This window comes from Cygnus olor, chromosome 12 (assembly GCF_009769625.2).
Source record: "Cygnus olor isolate bCygOlo1 chromosome 12, bCygOlo1.pri.v2, whole genome shotgun sequence".
Lineage (NCBI taxonomy): Eukaryota > Metazoa > Chordata > Aves > Anseriformes > Anatidae > Cygnus > Cygnus olor.
The window spans coordinates 17414042-17434109 of NC_049180.1; the positions used below are offsets into that span (position 1 = coordinate 17414042).

Below are 20068 nucleotides of genomic sequence, written 5' to 3' on the forward strand. Positions count from 1 at the left end.
TCAGCTGGCTTTATAGAAAAGAGGCCAGATCCTAGCATTTGTTACTCTGGAGTAAATTCATGACATTCCCAGTGTTTGTCCGGATTTATACAAGCAATTTTCAGATCAGAATCCCACAAGGAATGCTTTTGTTGAAATATGTGGTGGCAAATATGGCATTTGTTTAATTTTAGAAGTATTGCTTGAAGCATTAAAAGTGGTCTTTAAAGTGCCTCAGCACAGTCATATGAATGTTACCATTTTATTAGGGATTTTTCTTTTCCTTTCTGTTGAGTTTGATGTCTGTAACTGCAGCGGAATTAAATTTGGTTGGAAAACCATTCTGTCTTACAGGTTCAGGGCTTATACCTTATGTAGTAACTTGGAAGAAATGGGGAGGTTGTCAGTCTGTAGCTTGGTAATATATACTTTTTTTTCTTGTCAACATCTGATTGGGGCCTCGAATGACTACAAATTAGTTTAGTGATGGGGCAACTGTCACAGATATCTTTGAATTGGTTGAAAATGAACAAGGTTGACAGGAACGTGAGAGTCTAATGAGTCCTTCAAATGGTTGATTTGCACTCAGTGGACAACTAGACAATAAGCGGTATGAATTATTGGAAATCAATACTTTGCTATGGAATTTCATTATGCCCCAATGTCTTCAGTTCATAGTATTTTATATTTTGATGGATTATCTGAAGCAAATGATCATCTAAGACATAGGGATTGATAAAGCTCCCATCTGCAGTCTCAAATGTTGCTTTTGACTGATATTTTTGAAGTAGAAATATTGATCAATTTTCATGTACAATCTTAGTCTATTTTAGAGTGGTAGATAAAAACAGTACTTTTAAAAAAAACATGTCCTGCAGATTTTTTTTGTTTTGTTTTGGTATTACTGTTTGGTTTCTAATCCATTGTCTTTTGATGTTTTAGGAGACACAGAAAAGGGTCAAGCAAATCGAACCACTAAGAACAAGGACGCCCACGTCTGTGGCAGGTGCTGTGCTGAGTTCTTTGAATTATCAGATCTCCTGCAACACAAGAAGAACTGTACTAAAAATCAATTAGTTTTAATTGTGAATGAAAATCCAGCTTCTCCTTCTGAAACCTTCCCTCCTAGTTCTCCTCCTGATAATCCTGATGAACAGATGAATGACACAGTTAATAACACAGATCAAGTAGACTGCAGTGACCTTTCAGAGCATAACAAACTTGACAAGGAAGAATCCATGGATGTGGAGGCTTCCAGCATTAACAATAGCAGTAGCAGTTCCAAGAGTGTCAACAATAGTATTACAAGCAGTAACAGCTCCACAATGGGTACCTCAGCTGTAACAACCTCTCTACCTCACATAGGGGATCTGACAACATTAGGCAACTTTTCAGTGATAAATAGTAATGTAATAATTGAAAACCTTCAGAGTACTAAAGTGGCAGTAGCACAGTTCTCACAGGAAGCAAGATGTAACGGTGCGTCGAATAACAAGCTTGCTGTACCTGCACTGATGGAGCAACTGTTGGCTTTACAGCAGCAGCAGATCCACCAGTTGCAACTGATTGAACAAATTCGTCACCAAATATTATTGTTGGCTTCCCAAAATACAGACATGCCAACATCTTCTAGCCCATCTCAAGGTACTTTACGAACATCTGCCAACCCCTTGTCCACATTAAGTTCCCATTTATCCCAGCAGCTGGCTGCAGCAGCTGGATTAGCACAAAGCCTTGCTAGTCAATCTGCCAGCATCAGTGGTGTGAAACAGCTACCCCCTATACAGCTACCTCAGAGCAACCCTGGCAACACTATAATTCCATCCAGTAGCGGCTCTTCTCCAAATATTAACATACTGGCAGCAGCAGTTACAACACCGTCCTCAGAAAAAGTGGCTTCAAGTATTGGTGGCTCACAGCTCAGCAACCCACCAGTATCAGCATCATCTTCACCAGCCTTTGCAATAAGCAGTTTATTAAGTCCTGCATCTAATCCACTTCTACCTCAGCCCACCCCTAATAACTCTGTTTTCTCCAGTCCCTTGTCCAATATTGGAACACCTGCAGAGGATTTAAACTCCTTGACTGCCTTGGCACAGCAAAGAAAAAGCAAGCCACCAAATGTAACTGCTTTCGAAGCAAAAAGTAATTCAGATGAGGCATTCTTTAAGCATAAATGCAGGTTCTGTGCTAAAGTGTTTGGGAGTGACAGTGCCTTGCAGATTCATTTACGTTCTCACACTGGCGAGAGGCCATTTAAATGCAACATATGTGGAAATAGGTTTTCCACAAAGGGAAACTTAAAAGTCCACTTTCAGCGTCATAAAGAAAAATACCCTCATATTCAGATGAATCCGTACCCAGTGCCAGAGCATTTGGACAATATTCCTACAAGCACGGGTATTCCTTATGGGATGTCTATACCGCCAGAGAAACCTGTCACGAGCTGGCTGGACAGCAAGCCAGTCCTCTCCACCCTGACGACTTCTGTGGGGCTGCCACTCCCACCAACGATACCAAGCTTGACCCCATTCATCAAAACTGAGGAGCCTCAGCCGATTCCCATTAGCTATCCTTCTGCTAGCCCTCCCTGCTCTGTCAAGAGCGACTCGGGAACAGCTGACCCCACATCAAAAATCTCCAATGGACTTTCTGATGAGGTAGAGGCTGGTGCTTTGCCTACCTCAAACGGCAAAATGGAAGAAAACCCTCAAAACACAAGCTTCGTTGCTAACGTGAGCAGCTCTGTGAGCTCACCGGCAGCAGACTCGGGCTCCGGCAGCATTGCCACTTTTACAAATCCACTGATGCCTTTAATGTCAGAGCAGTTTAAGGCAAAGTTTCCATTTGGAGGACTATTGGATTCAACGCCAGCATCCGAAACGTCGAAATTGCAGCAACTGGTAGAAAACATAGATAAAAAGGCAACTGATCCAAATGAGTGTATCATTTGCCACCGAGTTCTCAGTTGCCAGAGTGCACTGAAAATGCATTATCGCACGCATACTGGTGAGAGGCCGTTTAAATGTAAAATCTGTGGTCGTGCTTTCACTACTAAAGGCAACTTAAAGACTCATTACAGCGTCCACCGTGCCATGCCCCCACTGAGAGTACAACATTCATGCCCGATCTGCCAGAAAAAATTCACCAATGCCGTAGTGCTACAGCAGCATATCCGAATGCACATGGGAGGGCAGATCCCTAACACCCTGGTCACGGAAAACTATCCTGAGTCAATGGAATCCGATACGGGATCTTTTGATGATAAGAATTTCGATGATATAGACAACTTCTCAGATGAGAACATGGAAGACTGTCCTGACAGCAGTGTGCCAGATACACCTAAATCTGCAGACGCATCACAAGACAGCTTGTCTTCTTCCCCTCTGCCCCTGGAAATGTCAAGTATTGCTGCTTTGGAAAACCAGATGAAGATGATCAATGCAGGACTTGCTGAACAACTTCAGGCAAGCTTAAAGTCAGTTGAAAATGGGTCAGTGGAAGGGGATGTTTTGACTAATGATTCGTCGTCGGTCGGTGGTGATATGGAAAGCCAAAGTGCTGGAAGCCCTGCTGTCTCAGAGTCTACCTCTTCCATGCAGGCCTTGTCCCCATCCAACAGCACTAATGATTACCACAAGTCACCAAGTATCGAAGAGAAACCAGTAAGAGCTTTACCAAGCGAGTTTGCCAATGGTTTGTCTCCAACCCCTGCAAACAGTGGTGCTTTGGACTTGACATCTAGTAACACTGATAAAACGATTAAAGAAGAGTCTCTGAGTATGCTCTTTCCTTTCAGAGATAGAGGTAAATTTAAAAACACCGCATGTGACATTTGTGGCAAAACATTTGCTTGTCAGAGTGCCTTGGACATTCATTACAGAAGTCATACCAAAGAGAGACCATTTATTTGCACAGTTTGCAATCGTGGCTTTTCCACAAAGGGTAATTTGAAGCAACATATGTTGACACATCAAATGCGAGATCTACCATCACAACTTTTTGAGCCCAGCTCCAGTATCGGCCCTAATCAGAACTCTTCGGTTATGCCTGCTAATTCACTGTCATCGCTCATAAAGACTGAGGTTAACGGCTTCGTGCACGGCTCTCCTCAGGACAGCAAGGAGACACCCTCTGGTCTAGCTGCTGTGGGGCCGCTCTCCTCCTCTGCCACGTCCCCTGTCCTGCTGCCTGCTCTCCCCAGAAGAACCCCCAAACAGCACTACTGCAACACGTGTGGGAAAACGTTTTCTTCCTCCAGCGCTCTGCAGATCCACGAAAGGACGCACACTGGTGAGAAACCTTTTGCCTGCACTATATGTGGAAGAGCATTCACAACAAAAGGCAATCTGAAGGTACTTTTTCCTCTTGCTGTTCTTAGGTTTCATTTTGGCCTTGCTGGGTTTTTTTCAGTGTTCACATCTGTTAGCGTTGCAAGCAGTGGTACCTTTGGGTGTCTGTGGCATGACAACTGGAGTGTTTGTTTAGTCAGCCCTGGTGGTAGTACTAGATGGGCTCTTGTTGAGTGCTTGCACTGGCAGCAGGTCCGAAGCGTGATCTGTTTTTGATGCTTAATTAGAGTTCACCTACCAGCAAAGACCATCTATGTAAAGTGTGAAACAGAACAGCCAAGTATTGGTAAGAAGTATTAATTAATAGAGAAATGCATTTAGTAACTCACACACCTCTTAAAGAAGTGAAAGGCTCTCAAAGATGTTGTTTTTTCATAACTATCATGTAAAATAATTACTGTTTAAAAAAACTATTAACATAATTCTGGAACTAATGGGCATTGCTTTAATTGATTATATAACTAACATTTCCTACTGATATGTGTTTGGAAAAGCAAATATACTTAAGTTTTAGAACACCAGTTGAGCACTTTACTGTGTACATTTTTCTGTTGACAGAGTATTTCTCTAGAGGTTGCTGCCAGTAATGTGAGATGAATAATTACTTTCAGGCCATTCTGTCTATACACGAGGCTCTCCAATGAGCAATCAGTAAAGGATACTTTCTGCCTCTCTGAAAAGGACGTTTATAGGGTAAAGGGTGTCAAATACAATATTTACCACTGCAATGAAAGTGGACATAGCAATTCTAGCCCCAAAAGCAGCTATCTGCAATTGACAGAGTAACATGAAGTCATTATGAGCTAAATACATGTAATAAAAAATAGTAATAATTGAAAAAAAGTAACAAGCAATGTATTGTTCAGCAGAAAAAAAGAGTATTCTGGGTAATGGTGATGGGCTGATCCAGAAGCAGCTTATTTATTGCTCCAGATGGGAAGTGAAGCCCTGCATCCAAGAACTTTTAGTGCCCTTTATCACATAACAAGACCGGACATGTTTGTGGACTGCTGCCTTCGCTGTGATGAAAATTAGTTAGAAATCCCTGCCAACCACTATTTTTTGTTTGTTTGTTTTCTTCTTTCTGTCTTTCCAGGTTCACATGGGCACTCACATGTGGAACAGTACTCCTGCAAGACGAGGCAGACGACTTTCTGTAGATGGCCCCATGACATTTCTAGGAGGCAATCCTGTAAAGTTCCCAGAAATGTTTCAGAAAGATTTGGCTGCACGGTCAGGGAATGGAGACCCCTCCAGCTTCTGGAACCAGTACGCAGCAGCGCTCTCCAATGGCTTGGCCATGAAGACCAACGAGATCTCCGTCATCCAGAACGGCGGCATCCCACCGCCACCGGGGGGCCTGGGCAACGGGGGCAGCTCGCCCATCAGCGGCTTGACGGGAAGCCTGGAAAAGCTCCCAAATTCAGAACCCAACGCACCTCTAGCTGGTCTGGAGAAAATGGCAAGCAATGAAAATGGGACAAACTTCCGTTTTACACGTTTCGTGGAAGACAATAAAGAAATTGTAACAAATTAGAAAAAACTATAACATTCCTGCAAATAGTGCAACCTAGGGTTGCTTTTTTCAAACTGCAAGCTACAACATTGCAAAGACTTTTTTTTTGTACCATGTTCTACTTCTAGAGTTCTAAGAGAGCTTATTTATTAGTGATATAACCTTGCTTTGCAAACAAATGCAAGCATTAACTTTGGTCTCCTGTATTTTGAACTAAATACTAATCGACTAGAGTGCTGTAAAGTTGCTGTAACATTTATAGCAGTTGCAAGTCTGTTCTGCTAGGTGATCTTATTCTGGCATTAACTTATTTTCTATATCCAGTTTAACATGAACTCTGGTATTGATGCAATGCCTCAGTGATGCATTAGATCTCTAATAAAAATCTGTATATAAATGTACACTTTGATCCTGCTGGAAATTTTATCAGCACATACATTGTTTAATTTTTCCAAACAGAATTAAGAAAAGGACTGAAAGAATATAGACTGAACAGTGTGGGTCCTTTACACAGCTCAGTTTTTGATTTTTATTATAAAATTAAAACTGCTTTAATTTTTGTAGGTTTAACATTTTTCCGTTTTGAACTGTTATTTGTATTGTGCTTTTTACTTGAGTCGTCTTAAATGTTAATACATTTCTGTACAGTAATAAGCACGCAGATTATTAGAGAAGATACTGAAGTGTTGTTTTGGTAGTTGAAACTGAGACGTAACATTTTGCCTTGTAGGTATATTCATTATAGAAAATGTGCTGGACTTTCACAATGCTGCTAAGTATAGCATCTTGAACAACTTCCGTGGACAACTGTAGATGCTCCTGTATATACAATAAGACATCACTTTCATTAAAATGTACATATGTTCCTTACAAGACCAAGCCCTACTCCTTGACCAAGGGAACAAGTATAGTGTTTGTTTATTTTATATTAGGTATGGGGGGGGGGGGGGGGGGGGGGGGCAGGGGGAACCTTGGACTGTTACATGCACTTTCTTGGAAAGTTGAAAGGAAAAAGAGGTCCAGTTTCTTTAACATTTAATACTTACTAACAGCAGAGATACTGTAATTTTACTCGAGTAATCAAATACATTTTTGCAACAGATAAAATTTGCTGTCTTTGTGTTTTTAAAGTGTACCTGTATTTAGTAATCACTTTGAATGTATTATTTAGCCTTTCCCTTGGTTAACATGAACTGTCCAGGGTGTATGTGTGTGTTTATATTTGTAAGTATGGGTATACATATATGTATTGCATATTAATTGCTAGTATATTTTTCATACTCCCTAATAATGGGAACTTTCTCCTTAACTAATCAACTACGCCTTCTCATAAAATTGTAGATATTTTGGCATTTTTCATTTCTTTATTAAAAAAAAAAATGCTGCTAGCAAAGACCTTATTGGGCCTAGGTAAGTTTCCTTTGAAGGGAATACTTTTTATCGCATTTAAGGCTTGATTTGGTTCAAATGCTTTATATTTGATATTAATTTTATTCTATGAGATTCTATGTTTGTGGCATGCTTACGCTGCTATATCTGTGTTAAGATGTCCACTTGCAAGTCTCCATGTATTATATGGAGTTTATAACTTGATTGTAAAAAAAAAAAAAAAAAAAAAATTGCTTTGGCCTTGCACATGATTTGGCTTCCCTTATGCACCTGCAATGATCGTTAACCTCAGTGGGAGTTTGGGGACAGAATCCAGCTCAGTATTTTCACCTGGTAGAGTTTTATCTCCCTACCATTATTATTTATGAAAAATAAATCAGCTTGGCTGCCTTCAAATTATAGATGCTTAAAAAAAAAAAACCCACACAACAGGAATGACCAATGTTATGTTCATTGTGTATATACATATATTTTGTTTACAATTCCAAAATTCAGGTATTTTGCTTTGTGGGATTTCCTTTGATATCAGTATGTATGGGAGGAGTTGGTTGCCTTTTAGAAGAAGTAATCTCCTTGCTCTCCCCCCGCCCAGTACCTTGAATTGCAATTGGGGCATGACAGAGGATTTAACACTGAAGTGATGGGATGAGAAAAACTTTTCCTGAGGAATTTTAGTATGATTATGAATACTTAGTAAAGTACAAACGCTGTAGCCTGAATACCTCTCGGACTCCACATCTTTAGAACTTTTTTTCCCTGTGTGAACATGACAGTTCCTCCGGTATATGATACGCGTTTCTGTTCATGTGTAAGCTGTATGCTAGAGCCCGCTGGCTTGTCAATGTGAATATTTAAAAATTTCGAGTCACCGCTCGGTCTCGGAAAAAGGTAAATTAAACAGACTTTAATGCTTTTATCAACGAAATACTAACTAATTCTCCTTTGGAACCAAGCTTAGGTTTGCGCCCCTCGGCTGGGGGTGGCCGTTGGGGGTGACCGTTGGGGGTGACCGTTGGGCGCGGCTGAGGTAACCCCCGCCCGCTGAGGGGACGCGGAGGGGAGGTGGGCGCCGCCCCGGGGAGCTCCCGCTCCTCGCCCCAGGTGAGGCGCCCCCGGGGGGCGGCAGACCCCTCATCTCTCCCCCTGCCTGTCGGCGGACGTTTCCTCAGGGAGCCCGGCCTAGGAGGTTTCCTCAGGGAGCGGCGGGTTGCGAAGGGCGAGCTCCCCCCCGGCTGGCTGATTGAGGTGGTGGCGGGCGGCTGCTCCCCAGTTAACCCTGCCCGGGGGCAGCTGGCGCCGCTTCGATTAGCTGCAGACCTCGAAGGTGGGTGCGAGGGGGGTACCCGCTGTCCCCCAGCCCTGTCCCGGGGCCGTCGAGGAACCGAGAAGCTGGGAGGTACGGTGTGTGTGTGTGGGGGGATAATTCACTCTGGGAAAGGAGGATGTTAAGTTTCCCGTTACTTGACATGGGGCCGGGGGAAGTTACCTCTCCCCGAAGCCGCCCCCTGGAAGGCGCACTAAGGTGCCTGCATCGCCTCGATGTCGCCTGGTCACGAGCATGGCGTTAATCCTGTCAGGAACAGCGCTTTTCTTTTCCTTTACAGTCCTGCTCGTGCGGCCGCGTTTTTCTCATTAGCAACAAAGTTTTTCCTTCTTTCCGTGCTCCCTTCTCGCCCATCGCAATTTTATGATCCATTAAAATAAAGCACGGCGTCTTTCTTTCTTTTTTTTTTCTTCTTTTCTTTTCCTAAGCGCCAACGATCGTTGAGCGCATTCACCTAATCGACACGAGTAATTTTCCTCACCCAGAGACGTGATTTAGTTAAAAGCGACGCTGGTAGCGGGCGAAACTTGCCCGGGCCGCCTGAACAAAGCCTGTGGTAGCCCCCTTGTAGCCCCCTGGATCCGGGGGCTGTCCCGGAGAGGAGGCGGCTTGCCCCCGGGAGCGGCTGGCGGAGAGGAGCCGCCGGCCCCGCAACGCTTCGCTTCCCCGGGCACCCCGGGGAGCTGCGGGCAGAGGGAGCGAAAGGCTGGGAGGGGGTGGGGGGGCTGGCCGAAAGGACCCAGCAGGCTGGAGAGAGAGCGCCGCTTCGGAAGGGTAGGAGCGAGGCTTCTCTTGACGAGATGGGGATGTGACGGGAAGGGGGGCAGCAAATTGCCTGGCTTGGTTCACGTGCAGATGACGCCCAAATCCAAATGCTTTTTGTCTGGGGAAAAGGTGGATGGATTTCTGCTTGCCCCCTGTGCCCGGGGTGTGATTTGAGACTTCTTCAGGGACAGATTGCAAGCCCTCCCTGCCCCAGGAGTCCCCAAATCTCTTCCACCCTCTTTTGAAAAGAATATTTGCTGACCATCAAAATGCAACAGTTGCTGTTTGGTCTGACTTTTTTTCTGGGGGGGGGGGGGGGGGGGGTGTTGTACTTTTGCTTTTGGGAGTCCTCAAGTTGTGAGCTACCTGGTTGCATCTTTGCAGGAGGCCAGTTTTACTTCGCAAGTGAAGGTGTGACTGTGCGTCTTTTTTTTTTTTTTTTCCGTCTCCCTGTCAGACTGCAGTACTTCTCAATTTTTTTATTTTTTAATCAAAGTATCATTTTCTATCTGGTTTCCTTCCCTCATTAATATGCATTGACAAGTTAAAATAATGTTTTGCAAATAAATGGGTGCAGTTATTTACACAAGCCAGAAGCAATATGTCTTTTAGCTGTTGAGCTGAAATAGAATGACTTAAAGATTTCACGTACAATAGAATCTCTTATATATACACCTATCTCTAGACAAAAATGTTAAGGAGGAATAGAGGTTTGGACATATCTGTCTTTAGGGAAGAACAGGAATAGTTGGAAAACGTGCACTTTCAGCTGAGAATAGAGTTACTGATAGGTATGTTTATGTTCACTTTTCTGATTTTAGTATTTCTGTTTTTTACATATAGGCTATAGTTAATATCAGAACGGCAACCTGGAGCCAGTCCCTCTGCCACTACTGGCAATGGCCTAGCAGATGCCTATGAAATGGCATGTGCACAGTGATTCTTCCTTGGGAAGATCTCCTCGTTCTAGAGACACGAGATACTGGGACTTCCTGAACCATGTGCAGTGATGGGAGTGCTTCACAAGTGAGTGGGTGCAAGCACGGCAATGATTGAAATTAAGTTTCAGGCACAAATCATATTATAGCTTTGTCCTACCAAGAGTGTGTTCTGTTTCTGTTTTATCTTTTTTTTTTTTTTTTTTTTTTTTTTTTTAATCCTCAGTCTAAAGCTCTTAAGAGGCAAAATCATTTAATAACATGGGAAGAGGAGCACTACAGGTGAGCACAGGAGAGGGGGAAAGAGAAATCTTTTAATGATCAAGTCCACTTAGCACTGAGGGAGCTGGTGAAAACTGAGGTGTTGAAGGCATCCTCTGCAATGCTGTGCATGGTGGCTGGGGCCATGGGCTTGTGTACAGATGACTGTGTACGGTGTACCTGTGAGAACTCCTGCTGGACGGTTGTAGAGTGAGGAAGTGATGACATCTTCCTTTCCATAGCAGTTAACTAATCTAAGCCAAATTGCAGGCTCTTCTTAACTTTCGGAAGTTACTGTAACTTTTGGAAAGCAGTTTCCATCTGGTTAGATGAATACCAAAAGTATGTCCATGCCTATGTCAGTTTCAATCATGAGTGCAAACAAGGAAGGTCCTTATTGGAACTTTCTGCCCTGAAACTTCTGGTGTCATTTCCTTCTCTGAGAAAGAAGTCTCTCCATGTTAGCAGGCATTTGCGACATCTGTACAGACAGCTCTTTTGATTGGGGCAGTGCTGAAGTGCAAAGGTCTATTTTTTTTATTTAAAGGTTTTAAAAATGCACCATCACAATGTCAGGTGGGTGTAGCAGAAGCCCTGCAGCACCTGGCATCAGGTGGTGCAACACAAGCAGTATTTGGGATTGAATATGGAAAGAAAAAAGTGGAGCGGTCAAGCACAACATCATAAATCTAGCCCCACTGGTCACCGCTTTGTTCTTGATGCTTTTTTTTCCATGAAAAATAGTTTGAAAGCTGAGCCAATGAGAGTAACCAGATGAATAATGTTAAGACTTTCTTCAGACCAGTATCCGTTTTGAGCTTTCTTTAGCTGTGAATAATTCTAAATTGTCTTCCTTTCAATGGCATTTTAAAGTGACACTTAATACATAGTGAAGCCAACATTTGTTCCATGTGTACAGTAGTTAAGGGGATAATCATCTTCAATGCTAAGTATGTGTTCATATGAACTTTTATCTTTCTGTTGGCTAGAGAATCTAGCAAATAGTAAATTACAGGGAGGGACATAACCGATTTCAAAGGTTTGTAGGCTTTAGTTGCCCAGACTGAAGACCGAGTCCTGTTGGCAAGTTATGTCAGAGCTGCTGAGGAGGATGAGGCTGTTTGTGACGGTTAGTTTGGTTGTGGGGATCCCATAATACCAGCACACACCTTTGGTGCTGACAACCCTAAATGAATTTAGTCCCCTGCTTAAGTCTGTTCAACCTGTTTTGGTTTCTAACACTGAGTGTCTGAGCACTGCATGAACGATTTCTCTAGAAGTGTCCAAGGTAGTTTAAGATGTAACTATCTTTCTGTTTCCATCCAGAAGATTATTTTTGTTCCCCGAGACTTTCACCTGTCCCTATTTAAATGGGTGGAATAAATCATATAAGCACTCTTTATTCATATTACTGCAAAAACAGTATGTTTTTTTTTTCCTTTTACTTGGTAAATAAGGCTTTAAGGTAGAAGTTGTGAACATGCCTGGCACACTTGGGACAAAGCTTAAGAAGATCTTACGAAACTAGAGGTAGAGCTGATGTGTCTGTGAGTCAGGGAGAAAAGACTTTGTAAAGCTACCACTTCTTTGAGAAGGAATTTCATGATATGTTACATTCCAATCCAAGCCTCCTAAAGGGCCAACTGCCTACAAAAGAGGGTTAGCTTAAAATGCCACTGAAGGCCATTTAAGATAGTATGTCCAACTTTGCACTGAAGTGGAGGAAGAACACTCTGTAATTTGTCCTGTTGTGACAGAGCATTAGCAGTAACATCTTAAAATGCCAAGGCTATTTCTTCAGCCATCTCCTTACTGATGTTAGGCAGCTGCCTAGAGTCACTTTTCTTGCTCGACCTATACAGAACAGCAGACTGTGCTCCCATGGTCTCTCGTGGATTTGAAGAAGTTATTAAACCAATTCTCTCTTTCCAACGCTGTATGCATTCATGCTGGCATCCTCGATAAAGCTGGGACACAAACGAAAAAGCAAACAAAACAGTCACAATAGTATTCAATGCACTTAAACTTGGAGGAAATGAAAATCAATATTTGTCAAATGGAGGAAAAAGGTAAAATGGACTGAGGAAAATGTCTGGCTTTCTTAAAAGCCATTAGTGAAAATGAAAAGTTGACAGCAATACTGAAATTTAATTTAATGCATTGGTGCTGTTTGAACAGATTTTTTTTCTTCCTCCACCTCTATCCACTGATGCTTAGACTAACTTGATGCACATACTTTAATATTAATGCTGTTGAATGGAACTTATTACATTTTAATTGTGCATAGTTTGGAGCCTGGAAGCTTTAGGTAAATGTTTTGCCTGTGGTTAAACTGTGAGGGCCTTATTTAGTAAGTGAAACTTCCATCTTCTGGGCACGTGTCACCTTGAGCAAGTTCATAGAATCATAGAATATCCCGAGCTGGAAGGGACCCATAAGGATCATCAAGTCCAACTCCTGGCACCACACAGGTCCACCCAAAAGTTTAGACCATGTGACTAAGTGCGCAGTCCAATCTCTTAAATTCAGACAGGCTTGGTGCAGTGACTACTTCACTGGGGAGCCTGTTCCAGTGTGCGACCACCCTTTCGGTGAAGAACCTCTTCCTGATGTCTAGCCTAAACTTCCCCTGCCTCAGCTTCACACCGTTCCCACGGGTCCTGTCACTGGTGATAACAGAGAATAGGTCACCTGCCTCTCCACTCCCCCTCGCGAGGAAGTTGTAGACTGTGATGAGGTCCCCCCTCAGCCTCCTCTTCTCCAGGCTGAACAGGCCAAGTGACCTCAGCTGCTCCTCATATGTCTTCCCCTCTAGGCCCCTCACCATCTTCGTCGCCCTCCTCTGGACACTCTCCAACAGTTTCATGTCCTTTTTATACTGTGGTGCCCAGAACTGCACACAGTACTCGAGGTGGGGCTGCACAAGCGCAGAGTAGAGCGGGACAATCACTTCCCTCGACCGACTAGCAATGCCGTGCTTGATGCATCCCAGGATACGGTTGGCCCTCCTGGCTGCCAGGGCATGCTGCTGGCTCATATTCAACTTGCTGTCAACCACAACCCCCAGATCCCTCTCTGCGGGGCTGCTCTCCAGCATCTCGTCACCAAGTCTGTACGTATAGCCAGGGTCGCCCTGTCCCAGGTGCAGGACCCGGCACTTGCTTTTGTTAAACTTCATGTGGTTGGTGATCACCCAGCTCTCCAATCTGTCCCGATCGCTCTGCAAGGCCTTTCCACCCTCATCCGAGTCCACAACTCCTCCAAGTTTGGTGTCATTGGCAAATTTGCTCAAAACACCTTCTAGTCCTACATCCAAATCATTTATAAAAACATTGAAGAGGACTTGCCCTAAAATGGAGCCTTGAGGGACCCCACTAGTGACCATCCGCCAGCCAGATGTGGCCCCATTTACCACAACCCTTTGAGCCCTGCCTGTCAGCCAATTGCTCACCCATTGCATGATGTTTTTGTTTAGCTGTATGCTGGACATTTTGTCCAGTAGGATCCTATGGGAAACCGTGTCAAAAGCTTTGCTGAAGTCCAAAAAGACCACATCAGCTGGTTTCCCTTGATCGACTAGATGGGTGATCTTATCATAAAAGGAAATCAAATTTGTTAGGCAGGACCTACCCCTCATGAACCCATGTTGGCTGGGACCAATGACTGCATTGTCCCCCAGGTGTGCTTCAATAACTTCAAGGATCATCCTTTCCATAATTTTACCAGGCACTGACGTGAAACTGACAGGCCTGTAATTGCTAGGGTCTTCTTTCTTACCCTTCTTGAAAATTGGCACAACATTTGCCAGCTTCCAGTCTACTGGGACCTCTCCAGATTCCCAAGATCGTTGAAAAATAATTGAGAGAGGTCCCGCGATGACGTCAGCCAGCTCTTTAAGCACCCTGGGATGAATCCCATCCGGACCCATGGACTTGTATGGATCCAGGTGGAGCAGCAATTCCTGCACACGTTCAGGGTTGGTTGGGAGTTTGCATTCCCACTGTCATGGTCCTCCAGCTCAGGGTACCTTGGGTCCCGAAGCCCATCATCAGTGTTGAAGACAGAGGTGAAGAAGGCGTTAAACGTCTCTGCTTTGCTTATGTCATTGTCTGTGAGGAGACCCTCCTGATCTAGTAGCGGACCTATGTTTTCTTTGGTTCTCCTTTTTCTGTTCACATATCTAAAAAAAACCTTTTTTATTGTCTCCCACAGACATGGCCAGCTTCAACTCTAGTTGGGCTTTGGCCACATGAATTTTCTCCCTACAAACACGAACAGCATCCCTGTATTCCTTCCTCGTTGCCTGACCCTCCTTCCAGCAGCCGTACACTTTCTTTTTTCGCCTAAGCTCCAGTAGAAGTTCCCTGGTCAGCCAGGCAGGCCTTCTGCCCTGCCTGCCTGACTTCTGATATTTTGGAATCGCCTGATCTTGTGCTTTTAGGAGGCAGTGTTTAAAGATTGACCAGCACTGATGGACGCCAATGCCTTCAAAAGCAGTTTCCCAGGGGACCTTGCTGACTAGTTCCCTGAGCAGCCTGAAGTCTGCTTTCCCCATATCCAGGGCTGAAGTTTTGGTGACGGTTTTCCTTCTGTCACCATAAATTCTAAACTCAACCACATCACGGTCACTATGACTGAGACAGCCGCCAATTGCCACATCTCCCACAAGACCCTCTCTGTTCTCCAGCAACAGATCTAGGAGGGCACCTTTCCTAGCTGGCTCTCTTAGCACCTGCACCAAGACGTTATCATCTAGGTGCTTTATGAACCTCCTGGACTTGCTCTTGTCAGCCATGTGGTGATCCCAGTTGACATCTGGCAAGTTGAAATCCCCCATTAGGACAAGGGGAGTTGATCTCGAGGCATCTCTTAGTTCTGCAAAGACTAATTCATCGGCGTTGTTGTCCTGGCCAGGTGGTCTGTAATAGACTCCCACAATGACATCCCCTTTATTTGTTCGTCCCTTAATCCTTACCCAGAGGCTCTCAACTTTGCCATCGCCAACTTGAAGTTCCACACAGTCCAGCCCATGCTTCACATACATAGCCACCCCGCCACCTCGCCTACCCTGCCTGTCCCTCTTGAAGAGCCTGTAACCATCTATTGCAACACACCAGCCACAGGACTCATCCCACCAGGTTTCACTTATGCCGATGATGTCATAGTTGTGGGACTGGGCCAAGACTTCTAGCTCATCCATTTTATTCCTCATACTGCGTGCGTTTGTGTAGAAGCACTTCAAATGCGCCTCCCTACACGCAGCACCTTGTGTAGCCAACCAAAGGGCCTCACTAGCACACAATCCCTCTGATTCTAGCACACCATCCCTTAGCTCATCACCAGCGTGCCTGGTTTTATCCCCTTCCCGCTTCGACTCTAGTTTAAAGCCCTATCTAATTGTTGCTCTATAGCCCTATCTAAAAGTTGCTCTAATCTATCGATATGCTCCATAAAATGTTGCTAACAATAGTTCCTTACTTTTCAATTTCATTTATTTTAAATATTTAGATAAGAAATTGTTCAGAATAGTCTTTTACTATATGTGCATACTACATAGGTGCTCATGGAATAGAAATGGTTATAAATGTCTTCATAAAAACTAAGCACGTGGCATTGTAAAGATCATATTTATTCAGAAGAAAATGCTGGATGATGTATGGTACAGCAGCTTAAGGTCACCTGTTGCCTCAGTGTCTTCCTAGTTTTTTGAAGCTAGCATGTGAGGTAAGAAGATGGGAAGGGGCTGGGGCCAGTGTGTTGTAGTAGAGTGCACATTGAAATGGAGTGAGAAAATTGGGTCCTCTGCAGTTGGTTTTGCTGAAAGCCTTATAATGCTGCCTGATGCTCTTTGTTTTCTCCCCTAGAATGTGTATCTGCATGTACTATACTGTGCTTGCTGGTAGTAATTTTATAATGCTGCCATTTCTTGAAATGCAGCTATAGTTTTGTCCACTGTCTGCTCTACTGTTGAGCACTAGGAATGATGATAAAGGCCATATTTTGGGATCCTCTGAGGGATTTTCTCCATTCTGTTTGATCAGTCTGCTTTTTATAACCCCATATATAGCAGTGATGATCTTTGCTTTTGAAAGGGTAACTTTGGGTTTTGAAACTTTGGTCATATGTGGTGCGAGTCATCAACTTATGTTTATGTTCAGGTCTTCACCCCATACAGACTTGCGGAGAAACAGAATGGAAGGATTTTCATTTCTTCAGGAGTCTGAAGTATCAGGACTTCAGGTTTAGTTGACAGCTTTTATGTACTACTTGTCTAGAAATGTTTTCTCTTTATCTAAAACCTAGATTTTGACAGCAGTAATGACAAGAAAAAACAATTAAAGGTCTGGACAGTAATCCCCCTGCCCCACTCTGCATCCTCCCATCCCTTGATGAAGAATCTGGGCAGCAGTTCTGTCCCCACAATCCCCCGCAACTTCAAATTTCAAGCTTGTTCAATATTTTGCTATCTTTATTTCTATAATACTCAATTTAAACCATCACAAAGAATCATGATTTTTAGAAAGTGCTGGGCCTGCTCTGACTGAAAATTAGACTTTTAAAAAGTGTTGATACAAATTCACCTAAAATCAGTACTGTTCTGTGGAAACAAATGGCTGAAATCCCATGACAGTGGACAGTTACCAGCTGATGTGCTAGACTAACATAATGAGATTGTTCTTTTGTCAGCCCTATCTGGCAGCAGTTTTGCAAAAAAGTTATTTTATTTATTTTTTTTTTTTTATGGCCAGTAAAAGGAAAGCAATTAGTTTGCTGTTCGAGTAGTCTTTATGTGTGTGAGTGGGGCAACATGCTGATAGATTCCAAACAGTGATGCAGTCAGGCACCTGTAGCTGAAATGGCACATGCCTGTGGGGAAATGTGTGCAGTAGGCTCTTGGCCCTTCACAGGGGGACAAACCCAGGCTGCTACATTTCCAGATTAGTTTTTGGGGAGATATGACTGTGAGCAGACAAAATTCCTATACAAATACTGACCGTCGAAGGTTCTGAAGCAGAAGGGAGTCCTGTGGTGATGTGATATATCATTCTTCAGACTTAGTAATTTTCTGTCTTTCTTCTACCTTATTCTCATTTCTTTTTCCTCTGGTTTTTCTCTCTCTGGGGTTAAAGCTCTGTATAATGTTGACAGCTACTGGAAAAGGTTGTAACAGCAGTAGAACTGGCAAAAGATAGGATTATTTATTGAAAACAAAGTCAAAATAAATTTAAGATTAAACATCAATAGCTAGCAGCTGTAGCACCCTTACTCCCTCTCTGTTAAGCAGTAAAACCAAAGTATAATTTGGAAAGGACCCAAGCTGGGATTGAAGAAACCAATCTATTCTGCACACTAAGGGGAAGTCGAGATGTTCATTTACAGCATGGCATTTCCTCGGTTTCTGCAGAGCCAGCCCCCTGCTCTTGTGCTATAGGAAGTGAGATTTTTTCTGCTGAAATGTAAAACTAAATGTCTGTTGGTGATTGGATGATCTGGGTCTTTCCAGTATCACCATTAACTACCCGAAGATGATGGGACATGCAGGCAGTTATTAGGACAGATCTCCACTGTGGGAGACTGGAAGGGCTGAAGTCCAGTGAAATGGCTTAATGTACCTTCATGGTGTTCGTGGAGTAAGAAGTGATGTGCAGAGAAGTTTTTGGCTATAGCAGTGGCAACAGTGGAAATGTCTTGGATGACTGTCTTGAACTAAGAATTGATCTCATCTTGTCTCTCTTCAGCATGTCAGAGATAGAGAGGTCTCAGGTTACCCTCTGTATTCCTTTATTCCGGTAAAGTCCAGCTTGGACTCTACTTGGTCCTCTGTATTTTTATTTATTTATTTTTCTCCAGTGGAAGCAGTTAATCTAAGCACTCTGAGGGAATGTTGAAAACTGCTCTTAATTCCCTCCATGAATTGCCTTTTGATATATGGCTTTCTTCTTCACTTCCTCTCTAAAGACTTGTGTGGATGTAGCACTGTCCTTTGAAATGGCTGAATTTCAGTATGGGAAGCTTTTGCTATCTTTTGATTACACTACAAAAGGAGATTGGCAGGGATGGGCAGTTCTGGCAGATCAGGGGTTTTATTTCAGAGGAGGGTGAGAGTACATTGGCTGCAAGTAACCGCTGAGCCTTTTGCTGGAATCTTATTTCATTACTATTCAACGTCCTCTTGCTTCTATTCTTTGTTTCAAAGTATTTGTTTGATTTTTTTTCTTGAGAAATACATTTAGAAAGAAACTCTTCACCATATGTACATGTGAGGGGATGAGTAGAGAAGGGTAAATTTTTTCTGGGGTTCTGTCTGATATAAAATTACAGTACAGTTCCTGAGAAGAAACCTACATTTTCATCTGGGAGAACTGTATAATGTAAGCCTCTTCTATGAGTGTTTCCTTCCTGTTTCTTCACCTCAAAATGTTCAATGTTCTTTTTTTTTTTTTTTTTTTTTTTTTTTTTTTAGTGTTGTTATCAGCTTTCTGTGCTAAAACATTAAGTACTGGATTTCTCTGGATTCACCTGAAGAGCAATAACCCCAGCTTAAAATAAATGAGAAGTAATTCTAAGTAATATTTCAGTTTTGTTTGTTTGTTTGTTTTGGCAGCAGAGGGAGTGTTAATTCCAGAAGCATTTATCCAACACTGCTGGAAAAAAAATGGACAAAGCATTGCAAAGACCTGAAATAGAGAGTTAAACTATTTAATAGTGGTCAAATGCTGCTACCAAAATTAGTCTTTACTAACATCAGAAATGTCACATCCTTCTGGTTCAGTAATAAACCTACAGTGACTCATGAGGGTGGTGTTGTGGCTTTTTCTCTGCTCTTATGGAGCAGGGTATTGATCAGACTGTGAAATAATACAACAGCTGAAGCTCAGGTAGCAGATATGCATTGAATTGATCTCACTTTACTAAGCCCCCGTATCCCAGCATTATTTATAGCAGAAGGATTGACTCTGGAAAATAACTTTGATAAATACCACCCTGTAGCACCTGTTTAAGTGACGGGGAAGAAAGCACTCCCTAGTTTGTTAACTTTAAGTATTGGGAGTAGAAGTGGTGTGCCCATAATAATATTATGATTCATACAAACCACTTTTCAACCAGCTCAATATATTTCATTACCTCCTTTCCAGCAGAAGTATTGATTTTTTGTTTTGTGGTTTTATAACACAATTTCAAGGCTGTTGTAGTTTAATGAGCCATGTTCTTATGATGTTTAAAAAGATTTGAAGCATTTGTTGAAATAAATATTATGGATTGCCCGTCTCTTGTCATCTCTTTTTTTCTCTTACCCGTATAAACCCAGCCCAAGAATGAATAAGGCAGCCAGCCATGCGGCTTTTAGTGTTTGAGATCAAAGTGCTACCGGAGAACAATAGCAGGCCACACTTCTGTGTTCGTGACCACACACAGCAGCACCTGCAGAGCCGTAAAATGTCATTGTTGCTTCTGCAGTTTGAGCACAGAGGAAGCACCACTGAGGTGGCAGATGATTCTAATAATACTTGATGTGAATTGATGGGGAAGGAGGACCATAACA

General features: G+C 43.0%; 1 protein-coding gene and 1 long non-coding RNA gene across 5 annotated transcripts in view; both read left to right on the plus strand.

The window, feature by feature from the left end:
- SALL1 (spalt like transcription factor 1) overlaps positions 1-6716 on the plus strand; it is a 16262-nt gene extending 9546 nt beyond the window's left edge. For all 3 annotated transcript variants that reach the window (XM_040570734.1, XM_040570736.1, XM_040570733.1), the window contains exons 3-4: positions 922-4334; positions 5428-6716. In XM_040570734.1, coding sequence (XP_040426668.1) covers positions 922-4334; positions 5428-5868 — 3854 coding nt within the window. In that variant the 3' untranslated portion in view covers positions 5869-6716. The remainder of the gene's footprint in view (positions 1-921; positions 4335-5427) is intronic.
- A 1523-nt stretch (positions 6717-8239) lies between these two features.
- The window catches only part of LOC121076451, a 105845-nt gene continuing 94016 nt past the window's right edge, over positions 8240-20068 (plus strand). Inside the window, exons 1-2 of one of the 2 annotated variants that reach the window (XR_005823516.1) lie at positions 8240-8337; positions 10169-10351. This is a non-coding gene — a long non-coding RNA (uncharacterized LOC121076451). The other variant, XR_005823517.1, reaches the window with a different exon arrangement.